An 18,502-nucleotide genomic window follows, 5' to 3' on the forward strand; every position below is an offset into this window, starting at 1 on the left:
CCCCCTCCGAACACATATGCTGACTAACCTGTGTAAGAAAGCTTATAAATAAATACTTAACTATCTTCATCCAGCTCAGGTCTGGTCATGTGATCTCCTGTGTCAGCCAGCGCCGCCTGCAGGGGAGAGGAGAGAGCGCTGGGACATGGCAGCCTATGGATGGCATCACTGCACCTGGCTTTCTCACGTGACTGGACCAAAGCGGGTGAAAATTAGTAAGTATGTATCCAGTGATCTGCAATGTATCCAGTGATCTGCAGTGTATCCAGCGATCTGCAGTGTATCCAGTGATCTGCAATGTATCCAGCAATCTACAGTGTAGTCAGTGATATATAATGTATCCAGTGATCTCCAATGTATCCATTGATCTCCAATGTATCCAGTGATCCGTAGTGTATCCAGTAATCTGTAATGTATCCAGTGATTTGCAATGTATCCAGTGATCTGCAATGTATCCAGTGATCTGTAATGTATCCAGTGATCTCTAATGTATCCAGCTTTCTGCAATGTATCCAGTGATCTGGAGTGTACCCAGTAATCTGCAGTGTGTCCAGTGATCTGTAATGTATCAAGTGATTTGCAATGTATCCAGTGATCTGCAATGTATCCAGTGATCTGTAATGTATCAAGTGATCTACAGTGTATCCAGTGATCTTCAGTGTATCCAGTGATCTGTAATGTATCCAGTGATATGTAAAGTATCCAGTGATCTGCAGTGTATCCAGTGATCTGCAATTCATCCAGTGATCTGCAATTCATCCAGTGATCTGGAGTGTATCCAGTGATCTGTAATGTATCCAGTAATCTGTAATGTATCCAGTTATCTGGAGTGTATCCAGTGATCTGAAGTGTATCCAGTGATCTCTAATGTATCCAGTGATCTGTAAAGTATCCAATGATCTGCAGTGTATCCAGTGATCTGTAATGTACCCAGTAATCTGCAGTGTATCCAGTGATCTGTAATGTATAGAGTAATCTGCAGTGAATGCAGTGGTCTATAATCTGTCCAGTGATCTGTAATATATCCAGTGATCTTTAGTGTATCCAGGGATCTGTAATGTATTCAGTGATTTGCAGTGTATCCAATGATCTGCAGTGTAGCCAATGATCTGCAATGTATCCAGTGATCTACAATGTATCCAATGATCTGCAGCATATCCAGTGATCTGCAATGTATCCAATGATCTGCAGCATATCCAGTGATCTTCAGTGTATCCAGTGATCTGCAATGTATCCAGTGATCCTCAGTGTATCCAGTGATCTGTAATGTATCCAATGATCTGCAGCATATCCAGTGATCTGCAATGTATCCAGTGATCTTCAGTGTATTTAATGATCTGCAATCTTTCCAGTGATCTGCAATGCATCCAGTGATCTTCAGTGTATCCAGTGATCTGTAATGTATCCTATGATCTGCAGTTTATCATGTGATCTGCAGTGTATCCAGTGATCTGCAGTGTAGCTGGTAATCTGTAATGTATCATGTGATCTGCAATGGAGCCGGTAATTTGTAGTGTATCTAACCATCCAGCAGCGCAGTGGCTCAGTGGTTAGCACCTCTGTCCGATGGCCCCATAGTATACAGCTGCAACCATCCAAAGAACAAGAGAAGATAGGAGCCCCATAGGGATTTTTCAGGTATAGGCCAGCCAGATAGAGTATACAAGAGAGTAACAACAGTATAAAATCAACAATTGTATTAGCAAAATTATGTTTCCATCGTAAAAAAAAAAATTCACCAAAAGTGGTATAAAAACATCAGAAGAGTATGATTACAAGTACAGTATGGAACATATGAAATAGTCAGATACTCTCTGATTCTAGAACATGGAATTGGTCTTTAGCAGTGAAGGGCCAACCCCGTTCATAGTGTGCAAACATTCCAAATGTTTCGAAATGTACAACAATTTCTTCTTCAGGGGAGAGAGGAAGGTAGAGCATAATCTATTTAGTACATACAATAAAATGCATAGATATCTACAGTATCTCACAAAAGTAAGTACACCCCTCACATCTTTGTAAATATTTTATTCTATCTTTTGATGTCACAACACCGAAGAAATGACACTTTGCTACAATGTAAAGTAGTGAGTGTACAGCTTGTATAAGGCTCCATGTACACAGGACGTTGTTAAAAGTCCCTTTGAATGCTGGAATTTTTAGGACGTTTGAAACGTCCATTCGGTCGCGTTTGTACCCGCGTTTAGCAGGCGTTTAGCGGCGTTTGCGTTTAGAAGCGTTCCTAGAGGTCAAAAAAATGATTTCCCTTTAAAATGGAAAAACGCGAACGATAAACGCGGGTCATCGCGTTCGGACGCGTTCAGACGCGTTTGTGCGTTTGAAACGCCGGGAAACACACGGTCGAACGCAAATAATTGCGTTCTAAAAACAGTCCCTGAACGCAACTGCCTGCAAATGACTGTAAACGACCTGGTGTACATGGACAGATAAGATAAAATGTAGATGGGTTCAGGGGCTTCTGAAAAAAACGCCCAACTGCTCCTAAACGGCCATTTCCAGCGTCCCGTGTACATGGAGCCTAACAGTGTAAATTTGCTGTCCCCTCAAAATAACTCAACACACAGCCATTAATGTCTAAACCGCTGGGAACAAAAGTGAGTACACCCCTAAGTGAAAATGTCCAAATTGGGCCCAAAGTGTCAATATTTTGTGTGGCCACCATTATTTTCCAGCACTGCCTTAACCCTCTTGGGCATGGAGTTCACCAGAGCTTCACAGGTTGCCACTGGAGTCCTCTTCCACTCCTCCATGATGACATCACAGAGCTGGTGAATGTTAGAGACCTTGCGCTCCTCCACCTTCCGTTTGAGGATGCCCCACAGATGCTCAATAGGGTTTAGGTCTGGAGACATGCTTGGCCAGTCCATCAACTTCACCCTAAGCTTTTTTAGCAAGGCAGTGGTCCTCTTGGAGGTGTGTTTGGGGTTATTATCATGTTGGAATACTGTCCCCTCAAAATAACTCAACACAGCCATTAATGTCTAAACCGCTGGCAAAAAAAGTGAGTACACCCCTAAGTAAACATGTCCAAATTGGGCCCAATTAGCCATTTTCCCTCCCCGGTGTTATTGACTCATTAGTGTTACAAGGTCTCAGGTGTGAATGGGGAATACTGGTTACTGGAAGTTCAACATGGCACCTTATGGCAAAGAACTCTCTGAGGATCTGAAAAAAAGAATTGTTGCTCTATATAAAGATGGCCTAGGCTATAAGAAGATCGCCAAGACCCTGAAACTGAGCTGCAGCACGGTGGCCAAGACCATACAGTGGTTTAACAGGACAGGTTCCACTCAGAACAGGCCTCGCCATGGTCGACCAAAGAAGTTGAGTGCACATGCTCAGCGTCATATCCAGAGGTTGTCTTTGGGAAATAGACGTATGAGTGCTGCCAGCACTGCTGCAGAGGTTGAAGGGGTGGGGGGTCAGCCTGTCAGTGCTCAGACCATACCGCAGAGGTTGAAGGGGTGGGGGGTCAGCCTGTCAGTGCTCAGACCATACCCCACACACTGCATCAAATTGGTCTGCATGGCTGTCATCCCAGAAAGAAGCCTCCTCTAAAGATGATGCACAAGAAAGCCTAAAAACAGTTTGCTGAAGACAAGAAGACTAAGGACATGGATTACTGGAACCATCTCCTGTGGTCTGATGGGAACAAGATAAACTTATTTGGTTCAGATGGTGTCAAGCGTGTGTGGCAGCAACCAGGTGAGGAGTACAAAGACAAGTGTGTCTTCCTTCAGTCAAGCATGGTGGTGGGAGTGTCATGGTCTGGGGCTGCATGAGTGCTGCCGGCACTGGGGAGCTACAGTTCATTGAGGGAACCATGAATGCCAACATGTACTGTGACCTACTGAAGCAGAGCATGATCCCCTCCCTTCAGAGACTGGGCCGCAGGGCAGTATTCCAACATGATAATGACCCCAAACACCTCCAAGATGACCACTGACTTGCTAAAGAAGCTGAGGGTAAAGGTGATGGACTGGCCAAGCATGTCTCCAGACCTAAACCCTATTGAGCATCTGTGGGGCATCCTCAAACAGAAGGTGGAGGAGTGCAAGGTCCCTAACATCCACCAGCTCTGTGATGTCATCATGAAGGAGGGGAAGAGGACTCCAGTGGCAACCTGTGAAGCTCTGGTGAACTCCATGCCCAAGAGGGTTGAGGCAGTGCTGGAAAATAATGGTGGGCACACAAAATATTGACACTTTGGGCCCAATTTGGACATTGTCACTTAGGGGTGTACTCACTTTTGTTGCCAGCGGTTTAGACATTAATGGCTGTGTGTTGAGTTATTTTGAGGGGACAGCAAATTTACACTGTTATACAAGCTGTACACTCACTACTTTACATTGTAGCAAAGTGTCATTTCTTCAGTGTTGTCACATGAAAAGATAGAATAAAATATTTACAAAAATGTGAGGGGTGTACTGACTTTTGAGAGATGCTGTAGAAGGAGCTTAGAAACTGAGCCTTATAAACCGATAGAGGTCTCTCCTGACACCATGAGCCATATAAACTGTTGGAGGTCTCTCCTGACACCATGAGCCTTATAAACTGTTGGAGGTCTCTCCTGACACCATGAGCCCTATAAACTGATGGAGGTCTCTCCTGACACCATGAGCCCTATAAACTGATGGAGGTTTCTCCTGACACCATGAGCCTTATAAACTGATGGAGGTCTCTCCTGACACCCTGAGTCTTATAAAGTGATAAATGTCTCTCCTGACACCATTAGCCCTATAAACCAATGGAGGTCTCTCCTGACACCCTGAGCCTAATAAACCAATGGAGGTCTCTCCTGACACCCTGAGCCCTACAAACTGATAAAGATCTCTCCTGAAACCATTAGCCCTATAAACTGATGAAGGTCTCTGCTGGCACCCTGAGCCCTAAAAACTGATGAAGGTAAAAATGTGAGGGGTGTACTTACTTTTGTGAGATACTGTAGCATCCAAGAGGCATAGAGTCAGTCTGCCATACTCACACTGTACCGATGTACAGTGTGAATATGTAGTCTTCTATGCTTCTTGGATATTATATCTTTATGTATTTTATTGTATTTACTTTGCTAGCATATACTTATATTACATTTGTAGAAAATAGATTCTGCTCTACCTTCCTCTCTCCCCTGAAGAAGAAATTATTGTAAATTTTGAAACATGTTGGAATGTTTGCACACTATGAACGGGGTTGGCCCTTCACTGCTAAAGATCAATTCCATGTTCTAGAATCAGAGAGTATCTGACTATTTCATATGTTCCATACTGTACTTGTAATCATACTCTTCTGATGTTTTTATACCACTCTTGGTGAATTTTTAACCTTTTACGATTGTTGGAAACTTTTTTCCTAATAAAATTGTTGATTTTACTCTGTTGTTACTCTCTTGTATACTCTATCTGGCTGGCCTATACCTGAAAAATCCCTATGGGGCTCCCATCTTCTCTTGTTCTTTGGATGGTTGCAGTATGCTGTAACGCCAGTATTTTCTTTTCAGCCAATAGTAATCCAAGCACCTAATTAGCCTCTGGATTGCTTTTATGTCCCCACCGCCAACCAGCGCCTCTTGCGATCAGGGAACCTGGAATGGAATCTGATCCGGCGGCGGTGCCGGGTTATCATAGAGCTGGCTTGGAACCGGAAGGTCCCCGGTTGTTTCTATAGTCTAGGAGGCCGGAAGCAACGTCATTACATCACTTCCGGTTAGGGCAGATGTAAACACTGCCAATTTTTTTTTTTAGAAAATATGAGGTTTCATTTTTTTTTTGTCTCATGCTTTCCAGGGTAGAAGAGAGATCTGGGGTTTTATAGACACATAGACAGATGTCTCCATAAAGAGGACCTACCATGCCTTTTTTTCTATAACCAGGGATAGTTACATTTTTTGTGATACATTTTAATCATATTGCGGAGGAGAGTAAAAAGAACCCCAAGAAGTTCTTTAAGTATATAAACAGTAAGAAAGCGAGGCCAGAACACATTGGCCCCATAAAAGATGACAAAGGAAATATGGCCACTGAGGACAGAGAAAAGGCGGAAGTGTTAAATAATTTCTTCTCTTCAGTCTTCACAACAGAATTGGAGGGCTACACAAACCCAGCTTGTAAGGCCGAACTAAACAACACACCTCAGGAAGTGCCGCCATGGCTAACAGAAGATAGACTTAGAACTAAACTAGAGAAACTTAACATAAATAAATCACCGGGACCGGATGGCTTGCACCCGAGGGTTCTTAAAGAGCTCAGCCAGGTGATTGCCAGACCATTATTCTTGATCTTTAAGGATAGTTTACAGACGGGTATGGTGCCAGCTGATTGGAAAAAAGCCAACGTGGTACCAATATTTAAAAAAGGGCCAAGATATATCCGGGGTAACTATAGGCCGGTCAGCCTAACATCAGTAGTCTGCAAGATTTTGGAGGGGATGTTAAGGGACCACATACAAGACTTTAGTAATGAAAACTGTATTATTAGTAGTAATCAGCATGGATTCATGAAAAAGCGTTCTTGCCAAACCAATCTATTACCCTTCTATGATGAAGTGAGCAGCCACCTAGATAAAGGTAAGCCGGTGGATGTGGTGTATCTGGACTTTGCAAAGGCTTTTGACACCGTTCCCCACAAACGCTTACTGTACAAACTAAATAAGGTAGGTATGGACCATAAGGTGAGTACCTGGATAGAGAGTCCAGAGGGTGATGATTAATGGGGAGTACTCGGATTGGGCGGGTGTGGAAAGTGGGGTCCCCCAGGGTTCTGTCCTGGGACCAATCCTGTTTAATTTATTCATAAATGATCTAGAGGAGGGGATATCTAGTACAATCTCAGTATTTGCGGATGATACTAAACTAAGCATGCCAATATCTTCTATACAGGATGTGGAAACCTTACAAGCGGACCTGAACAAAATAACGGGGTGGGCAACTACATGGCAGATGAGATTTAATGTTGAAAAATGTAAAGTAATGCACTTGGGGGCCAGAAACCAGAAAGCAAGCTACTCACTAGGGGGGGAACCTCTGGGTGAGTCTAGGATGGAAAAGGACTTGGGGGTACTGGTAGACAACAGGCTTGGCAGTGGCATGCAATGCCAAGCCGCTGCAAGCAAAGCCAACAGAATACTGGGATGTATAAAAAAGGGGATTCACTCCGGAAATAAAGAGATTATTCTCCCGCTCTACAAGACTCTGGTCCGGCCACATCTGGAGTATGCTGTCCAGTTCTGGGCACCGGTCCTCAGGAAGGATGTGCTGGAACTGGAGAGAGTCCAGAGAAGGGCAACAAAAATAATTAGGGGAATGGAGGACATCAGCTATGAAGAAAGACTACAAGCACTGAACTTATTCTCTCTGGAGAAGAGACGATTGAGGGGGGATATGATATCAATATACAAATACTGTACTGGTGACCCTAGCATAAGGGACAAACTATTCAGAGTAAGGGAATACAATAAGACACGTGGCCACTCACTAAAACTAGAGGAAAGGCAGTTTAACCTTAAAATACGTAGGGGGTTCTTCACTGTAAGAGCAGTAAGGATGTGGAATTCTCTTCCACAAGCAGTCGTATCAGCAGGGAGCATTGATAGTTTCAAAAAACTATTAGATGGGCACCTTAAAGACCACAACATACAGGGGTATACAATGTACAACATACAGGGGTATACAATGTACAACATACAGGGGTATACAATGTACAACATAGAGGAGTATACAATGTACAACATACAGGGGTATACAATGTACAACATACAGGGGTATACAATGTACGGTTAACAGCAAACACACACATCATAGGTTGAACTGGATGGACTGATGTCTTTTTTCAACCTCACTAACTATGTAACTATCATAAAACTGATAAAAAAGAAATTATAGAAATGAAAAAAAAATTTACAAAAAAAAAAAATTGTAAGCGTCCCCTTTCTCCATGCTTGTGCGCAAAAGTGAAAAAATACGTAGGTCACGCATGCATATCTAAACGATGTTCGCACCACACATGTGAGGTAGCGCCATGAACATTAATAGGTTCCGGACTGCCCGCCGCACATTTACAGCGGCAGGCTGGCCCTCCTGCGCGAACCGACGTAGCCCTACATCAGTTGCGCGCTTGGTGCTGGGGGGCGTGCGCGCGCTGCCAGCCGCGCACTACCGCCCCCACTAGGCAGCGGGGATGCCTATGTACGGGACCAGCGGCCGCGATTACCGCCAGCCACCCACGATCGCTCCCCGCAGAGAGAGAAGGACGGTCGGCTGTTGTAAACACAGCTGACCGTTCTTCTCTCTGAAATGATCAAAGAGCGCCTGTGATCCTTCTATATAGGATCACAGGTCTCTATGATCATTTCACAAGCCACGCCCCATACAGTTAGAAAACACCCCCTAGGTTTACATTTAACCCCTTGATCACCCTCTAGGTTAACCCCTTCCCTGCCAATGTGAATATTACAGTAACAGTGCATATTTTTAGCACTGATTACTGTAGTAATGTCACTGATTCCCCTCAAAAGTGTAAAAAATGTCAGTCAGGGGTCCGATCTGTCCGCCGAAATGTCGCAGTCCTGCTAAAATTCGCTAAATAAATAAATAAAAATTACATAAATATTTCCCCTAGTTTGTAGACGCAATACCAATCAAAATACGCTTTTTTTTTAACAAAAATATGTAGCAGAATACAAATTGATGAAAAAATTTGATTTTTTAAATTTTTTGGGGGGGAATGTTATATAGAAGAGAGTGAAAAATATATATATATTTTTTTTTTCAGAATTTTCGCTCTTCATTTGTTTATAGCGCAAAAAATAAAAATCGCACAGGTGATCAAATACCACTAAAAGAAAGCTCTATTTGTGGGGGGAAAAAAGACATCATTTTATTTCGGTACAGTGTCGCATGACCACGCAATTTTCTGTTAACCACTTAAGCCCTGGAAGATTTTACCCCCTTCCTGACCAGGGCCTATTTTGCGATTCGGCACTGTGTGAATTTAACGGACAATTGCGCGGTCGTGTGACGCTGTACCCAAATTAAATTGACGTCCTTTTTTTCCCACAAACAGAGCTTTCTTTTGGTGGTATTTGATCACCTGTGCGATTTTTACTTTTTGCTCTATAAACAAAAAAAGAGCGACAATTTTGAAAAAATAGAAATATTTTTCACATTTTTTTATATGAAATTCCCCAAAAAAAATGTAAAAATCAAAATTTTTTAACATTTTAGGCCAATTTGTTTTCTGCTACATATGTTTGGTAAAAAAAAAAAAATCACAATAAGCGTATTTTGATTGGTTTGTGCAAAAGTTATTGCGTTTACTAACTAAGGGAAAGATTTCTGTCATTTTTGGTGGTTTTTTTTTTTTTTGACGAGTAATGGCGGCGATCTGCGATTTTTTTTGCGGGACTGCGACATTGCGGTGGACAGATCGGACCCTTGACTGACATTTTTGACACTTTTGGGGGTACCAGTGACATTACTACAGTAATCAGTGCTATACATATGCACTGTTACTGTAAAAATTACACTGGCAGGGAAGGGGTTAACCTGGTGATGCAGGGGTTAAGTGTGTCCCTAGGGGCGTGCTTCTAACTGTAAAGGGGCGTGGCTAGTGATGTAAGCACAGAGACATACGATCCTACATAGCAGGATCGTATGATCTCTGCAGTTACACGAGGGAGAATGACAGACGGCTTTGTTTACATCAGCCGCTTGCCTTTCTCCCTCTCCACGGGGAGATCGCGAGTGGCCGGCGGACATCGGGTCCGCCGGTCACACGCGCGGACATGTTAGGGAACGAGCGGGGGTGGGAGCGTGCCTCCGGCGGCGCGCGCTCGCCCCCTAGAGGCTCTCAGGCAAGTGACGTAGTACTACGTCACTTTGCCTGCACGGGGCTGACCGCCGCAGTAAATGTACTTGCGGCGGTCGGCAAGCGGTTAAAGTAACGCAGTGCCGAATCACAAAAAAATGGCCTGGTCATTAAGCGGGCAAATCCTTCCGGTCTAGAAGTGGTTAAAGCAAGAACAAAAATTCTAGTGATAGATTTCCTCTGTAACCCTAAACTCGTAACCTGTAAAAAAAAAATTGAAAGCGTCACCTATGGAGATTTTTTAAGTATCGTACGTTGTCGCCATACCACGAGCATGCACAATTTTAAAGCGTGACTTTTAGGTATCAATTTATTCGACGTAACATCATCTTTATTATTTTACTGAAATATTCGGTTATATATATATATATTGTTTTTTTTACATTAAAGTTCATTAAAGCATATAAACAAAACAAAAAAAAAGATTACGTTGTAACAATTGCTGCGTAAACACAATGTGACATTATAATAACTACATTAATCTGCTGTGTATCCGGTGATCGGCAGAGTATATAAAATTATTAATGACACTGATTGCGGGCGTTCCAGTGTAAATAATGTCAGCTCCAATCTTTAAATTAATTAATTAAATCATTAAATCCCCAATAATAGATGGCCTGCGGTATGAATTTATTTATAGGATTAGGATAATAATTTTTTATTGTTTTCTTATTACTGTGTACTGGCTTTTGTGTAAGTCTTCTTTCTTTTCTACTAATGTTTTGTAACTCTATTAAAAACTTTAAGAAATTATTTAAAAAAACATTTATGACAATAAATCTGTAATGATAGAAAAGTTTTGCACTATAAACTATTCATTGTTATTGAATGTATAATAGATGAGCAATAATGTTTATAACTTTCACTCTGTATGGATTAATAGAATGTGGATTTGGGGATAATCGTATGGCACAACATAATGACCTCTGTTCTGTGTGTACAGACCTGGGAACTCAGCACAGGGATGGTGGGAACCCCTCATAATGGGCACAGCGGGTGTACAGACCCGGGAACTCAGCGCAGGGATGGTGAGAACCCCTCATAATGGGCACAGCAGGTGTACAGACCCGGGAACTCAGCGCAGGGATGGTGAGAACCCCTCATAATGGGCACAGCAGGTGTACAGACCTAGGAACTCAGCACAGGGATGGTGGGAAACCCCTCATAATGGGCACAGCGGGTGTACAGACCCAGGAACTCAGCACAGGGATGGTGGGAACCCCTCATAATGGGCACAGCGGGTGTACAGACCCGGTAACTCAGCACAGGGATGGTGGGAACCCCTCGTAATGGGCACAGCAGGTGTACAGACCCGGGAACTCAGCACAGGGATGGTGGGAACCCCTCATAATGGGCACAGCGGGTGTACAGACCTGGGAACTCAGCACAGGGATGGTGGGAACCCCTCATAATGGGCACAGCAGGTGTACAGACCCAGGAACTCAGCACAGATATCTCACCATCAGAGATGGAAGGGATTGTAAGGAGGTTTATCTAAACAATAATGAATACACACGGACGTCAGTTCTTCATTTGGAATTGGACATTTCTGGTTGAACTGCCCCCGCTGCATTGTCTACATTCCCCATGGCGGTGATTATGGGGAGTTGGGCAGGAAGTCTCATTCTGGGTATTTGAGGAGTCCTGAAGCAATGTAAGTTACAGTCCTAGAACAGGGAGAGAAGACCCTGGATAATGTCCCTGGACTAGACTGGGAAATATCAACATCAGTTACATCTCACTGTCAGTTCTTGTAGGGACCCTGCGTATGAAACCAGTTAATGCCAGCAGAGGGTGCATGGAGATTATCCACACAAAATGATATGCATGGTAAACACAATATAAACACAATATAAACACAATATAAACAATATAATACACAATATAAACACAATATAATAAACACAGACTGAGGTGAACTCACATTCTGAAGATTATTTTCCCAATACCGGCCATGCTGGATGATTCCTCTTCCCTGTATATCCAAAAGGAGAATTAGGCTACAGTTGTTTGCTCAGTACTCCTTCCTCCAGGGACTGTTCAGATGTATATAATACTCAGTACTCCTTCCTCCAGGGACTGTTAAGTTAGAGATAATGCTCAGTACTACTTCCTTTAGGGACTGTCAGGGTGCGGATAACTCTCAGTACTCCTTCCAGGGACTGTCAGGATGAAAATCACACTCAGTACTTCTTCCTCTAGAGATTTTCTGTATAGAGATAACACTCAGTGCTCCTTCCTCCAGCAGAACTCAGTCCCTCTATATCCAGAACTGCACAGTAATGTGTCACAAGGAGTGTCTGCACACTGAAGGAGAGCTATGTTAGAGTGAGAAGAAGCCAAACCCAGACCAGTCCTTGTGCTGGGAGGGACTGTAATCTGCCCCAGAGTACAGTCTGCTCTCACACTAGGAACAGCCAGAAAGCATCACCAAAGCAGGAGAAGATCTCTGCCAAAGCAAGAAGAGACCACTGCCAGGGCAGGAGTAGACCTACACCAGGGAAGGGGAAGACCTCCACCAACTCAAGAGAAAATCTCCAACAGATCAGGAGGAGATCCCCCAAGAGCAGTGGGAGACATTCACCAGAACAGAAGGAGACCTCCACCAGAGCAGAAGGAGACCTCCACCAGAAGAGGAGGAAACTCCCACCAGAGCAGGAGGAGAGCTCCACCAGAGCAGAAAGAGACCTCAACCAGAGCAGAAGGAAACCTCCACCAGAGCAGAAGGAAACCTCCACCAGAGCAGAAGGAAACCTCCACCAGAGCAGAAGGAAACCTCCACCAGAGCAGAAGGAGACCTCAACCAGAGCAGAAGTAGACCTCAACCAGAGCAGAAGGAAACCTCCACCAGAGCAGAAGGAGACCTCCACCAGAGCAGAAGTAGACCTCAACCAGAGCAGAAGGAAACCTCCACCAGAGCATAAGTAGACCTCAACCAGAGCAGAAGGAGACCTCCACCAGAGCAGAAGGAGACCTCAATCAGAGCAGAAGGAAACCTCCACCAGAGCAGAAGGAAACCTCCACCAGAGCAGAAGGAGACCTCAACCAGAGCAGAAGGAAACCTCAACCAGAGCAGAAGGAGACCTCAACCAGAGCAGAAGGAGACCTCAACCAGAGCAAATTGGGCCCAATTAGCCATTTTCCCTTCCCGATGTCATGTGACTCGTTAGTGTTACAAAGGTCTCAGGTGTGAATGGGGAGCAGGTGTGTTAAATATGGTGTAATTGCTCTTACTCACTCATACTGGTCACTGGAAGTTCAACATGGCACCTCATGGCAAAGAACTCTCTGAGGATCTGAAAAAAAAGAATTGTTTCTCTACATAAAGATGGCCTAGGCCATAAGAAGATTGCCAAGACCCTGAAACTGAGCTGCAGCATGGTGGCCAAGACCATACAGCAGTTCAACAGGACAGGTTCCACTCAGAACAGGCCTCACCATGGTCGACCAAAGTAGTTGAGTGCACGTGCTCAGCATCATATCCAGAGGTTGTCTTTGGGAAATAGACGTATGAGTTCTGCCAGCATTGCTGCAGAGGTTGAAGGGGTGGGGGGTCAGCCTGTCAGTGCTCAGACCATACGCCACACACTGCATCAAATTGGTCTGCATGGCTGTCATCCCAGAAGGAAGCCTCTTCTAGAGATGATGCACAAGAAAGCCCACAAACAGTTTGCTGAAGGACTAAGGACTAAGGACATGGATTGCTGGAACCATGTCCTGTGGTCTGATGAGACCAAGATAAACTTATTTGGTTCAGATGGTGTCAAGCGTGTGTGGTGGCAACCAGGTGAGGAGTACAAAGACAAGTGTATCTTGCCTACAGTCAAGCATGGTGGTGGGAGTGTCATGGTCTGGGGCTGCATGAGTGCTGCCGGCACTGGGGAGCTACAGTTCATTGAGGGAACCATGAATGCCAACATGTACTGTGATATACTGAAGCAGAGCATGATTCCCCTCCCTTCGGAGACTGGGCCATGGGGCAGCATTCCAACATGATAATTACAACAAACACATCTCCAAGATGACCACTGCCATGCTAAAGAAGCTGAGGGTAAAGGTGATGGACTGGCCAAGCATGTCTCCAGACCTAAACCCTATTGAGCATCTGTGGGACATCTTCAAATGGAAGGTGGAGGAGTGCAAGGTCTCTAACATCCACCATTTCTGTGATGTCATCATGGAGGAGTGGAAGAGGACTCCAGTGGCCACCTGTGAAGCTCTGGTGAACTCCATGCCCAAGAGGGTTAAGGCAGTGCTGGAAAATAATGGTGGCCACACAAAATATTGGCACTTTGGGCCCAATTTGGACATTTTCACTTAGGGGTGTACTCACTTTTGTTGCCAGCGGTGTAGACATTAATGGCTGTGTGCTGAGTTATTTTGAGGGGACAGCAAATTTACACTGTTATACAAGCTGTACACTCACTACTTTACATTGTAGCAAAGTGTCATTTCTTCAGCGTTGTCACATGAAAAGATAGAATAAAATATTTACAAAAATATGAGGGGTGTACTTACTTTTGTGAGATACTTTATGTTATGTGTTTGTGTGAGTGTAGCACTACTCCCATGGGAGCTGCTGGTTATGGGTTCCCCTGGGTTACCCATAGCAACAACATCATAGTTTAGCATTTTCAAAGTGCTTGGCTCAGTCAGAAAACAGTCCAGGGGTTTTGTTTTTTTGTAGTTTTATTTGAGAACTTGGATGGGAGAAGGGATGAGTGGGATACTCCAACCTTGAATAACTATGCACAATTTGCTGGGACTGCTGGATAACTGAATGCGGCAAGGCCGCTGCTTCACCTTGACTATTCAGTGAAAAAGTATTTAGATAAGCTGTACTGTACTGTAGAACACTCTTCAGGGCCCTTCCCGATACCCCGTTTGTCCCTATTCTTCAGGGTTCTCTACACGGAACCCCCTTTACTGTAACTCTCTGTGTGAGCTGGCTCCCTGATCCCCTGACTTTTCTGGAGTGGTCCCCCTTCCTGGGCAGACCCTTTGGCAAGTCCCTTAGTACTCACGGACACTGTTTTTCCCAAGAGACTTTGCCAGCAGCTCCACCATCAGCTTCACTGGATCCTCTGCAGCTCAGCTCCACACCTGGTTCATTAGGCCAACTGCCTAAGACCACCTTCCTCATACACAGCAGTAGGAGGAGAGACAGCCATCCACCTCCTCCTGGGACTCTGCTTTCTGCCAGAGACGCCCTGTCACATGTTCCCCCAGCTTTTATGAGCAATCCCAGGATGCAATGCAACAATGCCCTCCCACTGGGATTCCCACAAAAGCCAATGTGTCACTGGCTGGGTTTCCTCCACTGTCCAACAAACTCCCTTATTGGATACAGTGGGGACACTCCTTCAGACCCAGTGAATCACACCTGGAAACATGTAACAGGCAACCTAATAGATCAGGCTCCCCTGATAAGCAGAAGGAGCATAAGATGCTTTTACCTAGCACCTACCTAGGAGGGTGCTACATCAGTATAACGATTGTTATTTCTATTCTGAAATAAAATTTATTGTGGTAATGTGCTAGGTCGGTGCGCCCTTCTCTTGCTGTTTTGCAGTCCAGAAGGAGACCTTCGCCAGAACAGAAAGGAGACCTCCACCAAGTCAGAAGGAGACCTCCACCAGGGCAGAAGAAGACTTCCACCAGGTCAGAAGGAGACCTCCACCAGGTCAGAAGGAGACCTCCACCAGGGCAGAAGGAGACCTCCACCAGGGCAGAAGGAGACCTCCACCAGGGCAGAAGGAGACCTCCACCAAGTCAGAAGGAGACCTTCAACAGGCCAGAAAGAGACCTCCACCAGGTCAGAAGGAGACCTCCACCAGGGCAGAAGGAGACCTCCACCAGGTCAGAAGGAGACCTCCACCAGGGCAGAAGGAGCCCTCCACCAGGGCAGACGGAGACCACAGCCAGGGCAGAAGGAGACCTCCACCAGGGCAGAAGGAGACCTCCACCAGGGCAGACGGACACCACAGCCAGGGCAGAAGGAGACCTCCACCAGGGCAGAAGGAGACCTCCACCTGGGCAGAAGGAGACCTTCACCAGGGCAGAAGGAGACCGCAGCCAGGTCACGAGTAGACCTCCACCAGGGAGGAGGGAAACCTCCACCAGACCAGGAGTAAACCTTCACAAGTGCATTGGAAGGTCTTCACCAGTGCAGTGGAAGACAGGGGGACGGAAGTGCTTTTTTATAAATTTTTTATTTTATTTTAATATTTTATTTTTAAACAAATTTTAATCAACTTAATTGCTATCACAAGGGAAGAATAACTTCCCTTGAAATTGCATGTGCAGTGATAGATCTTCTTTATTTAGAGATCTGGGGTCTATTAGACCCCATATTTCTCCACTGCCCTCAAAGCCTCTCATCAGAGATCAGTTTGATCAGATGTTGTATAAGCCGGAAACAGCGTAAAAACAAACCAAAACCAGAAGTGACTAAATCCTGATTGCTTCCAGTTTCATACATCATAGAGGTGATCAGGAAACGGAAGTTCCTCTTTCATCTCTATGGTGTGCCGACCTGACCATCTATCCCCAGTGGAAGAGGAGGGCCTGGGAAGGGGAACTTTTCTTCCTCCTCTAAAACTGATTGGGTGGCTGTATAGCCGCTCGGATCACTTTTACATTTGAGAAAGGATAGCCCCCAGAGACTGACAAATGGCAACTCTTGTTTAAAACATAAAGAATTGCTCGTCTCATAGAATATGTCTGTGATTCTGACCAGCGTTGTGGTGGAAACTTGCCTGGCAGAAAGCCAGTGCAGTCACCGGATGGATCACAGAACACTGGGGAGGCAGAAAGCCAGACTCCCGAAGTAACAAAACCACCCCGGAGAGCACACAAATCCTGAGGTGACGAGTCGTCTGAAAGGACCAGCAGCAAAGGGGAGTGGCTACGCGTTTCAGAGCATCCAAGCTCCTTTCTAAAGCCATAGAGATGGCTTTGGCATTATAGAGCATCGCTGACTGTATGAAAAAGATACCAGGACCATGGCTGCAGCTGCATACATTATCCTGATAAAGCCACCAAAACCAGAGGGGGCGTACAGGTACGTCCTATTGCAGGAAGTGGTTAAAAAATGAATTCTTGAATGCCAATGCTGACATATTCTTATGAAAATGCTAGTTGCCTGGTTGTCAGGATAGTCCACTGGTTTCAGTACATTGGAGATAAAGACCCGGGTGGAGACTGCGGATAGGAAGTTCACTCTGCAAACCCTGTGTGCTTTCTAACAAGTCCAATCCCATGCAGGGTTTTGCTCGGTGACACCAATGGTGAGATCTTCATTCCAGACTTCCCAGCTTTCCCCAGCCATCACCATCATTACAAAGACAAGTAATGGAGTCGCCCTCTGGGGGGAGGGAAATTCTATGGCACAGGATAAAGGAATGATTCAGAAAGAATTCAGGCAAGTGACACTATCATGGATGTGCGACGAGCCAGAACCGCAGGGGCGACACGTGAGGTGCACGGTGGGCCGATGAGAGACAGAAATAATACAGTTCATCGGTTTACTCACGGTTAGCAGAAAGCCTCCCTGGGCTGGTCGCACAGTGAAGAGGAAGACAGCACGAAATCCTCCGGGGCACGCTCTGTGATAGGGAAACGCCAGCCAAGATGGTGGTTGAGGTGCCCGTGATGACAGGGGTGTTTAGAGTGCTTGTGGTGGCTGGGTCCCTTGATGGTATTTGTCGTGACGCCAGTACCGTTAATGGTGGTACAACCAGTTGTGATAGCAATAGTGAAGAATGAGGTAGACAGTGGTAGGATACAACTCACAACTTTTACTGTGACTGGTTTTGATTGCAGCATAAACATTCAGATAGAATACAGTCTCTGGGTAAATAGAGGAATTCTGCTGATCCACTGTTAATAGGTTTTGGTAGGTCTTTACTCAGGCTGTGGTTCAGTATAATGCTTACTTGTAAGTGATTTGGCTTCTGGTACCTTTTGAATCCAGGGAAATTTGGTGAGATTGCCAGTGGCTAAGAAATCCTTCGCCTTTATTCTCAAAGGTCTTTGCTTCCGTTTGGTGGCTTTTACCCTTTGATTTAAGCAGTTCCAATTTGTCCCTTCTCTGGACTGACCTTCTGTCACCTTCACATTCTCCTCTGTACACTCACTTCCTGAACTGAACAACTGACCACAGATAAACCTGAGCTGGGATAGATATCCCAAAGTGGTGCTATCCCCATCTTGTGGTGGGAAGTATGAAGCACACTTGACCAGCCTATGAACAGGGATTAAACAGGTGTTGCAATGCACATGTAAAATACAGCAATAACAAAGAAGTAATACATTTGCAGTTCCCACGTGTCATGAGTGGGACGCTGCAGATGTGGGAGGAGCAGAGACACAAACTATTGGAGGAAATCGCACCATTGTGGGAGGGGCAGAGACACAAATTACTGCAGGAAATCTCACCATTGTGGGAGGGGCAGAGACACAAACTACTGCAGGGAGATCTTCCCATTGTGGGAGGGGCAGAGACACAAACTACTGCAGGGAGATCTCCCCTTTGTGGGAGGGGCAAAGACACAAACTATTGGCGGAAATCTCACCATTGTGGAAGGGGCAGAGACACAAATTACTGCAGGAAATCTCAC

At 45.1% G+C, this 18,502-nt stretch overlaps 1 protein-coding gene across 1 annotated transcript in view; it reads right to left on the reverse strand.

Annotated features, from left to right (window-relative positions):
• VTCN1 (V-set domain containing T cell activation inhibitor 1) overlaps positions 1–11,837 on the reverse strand; it is a gene marked incomplete at both ends in the record, with an annotated part of 44,762 nt that extends 32,925 nt beyond the window's left edge. Inside the window, one exon of the mRNA XM_082246324.1 lies at positions 11,806–11,837. Coding sequence (XP_082102450.1) covers positions 11,806–11,837 — 32 coding nt within the window. The remainder of the gene's footprint in view (positions 1–11,805) is intronic.
• Between the last annotated feature and the right edge of the window lie 6,665 nt (positions 11,838–18,502).

Source organism: Pelophylax lessonae (genome assembly GCF_965119305.1).
Source record: "Pelophylax lessonae genome assembly, chromosome: 2".
Lineage (NCBI taxonomy): Eukaryota > Metazoa > Chordata > Amphibia > Anura > Ranidae > Pelophylax > Pelophylax lessonae.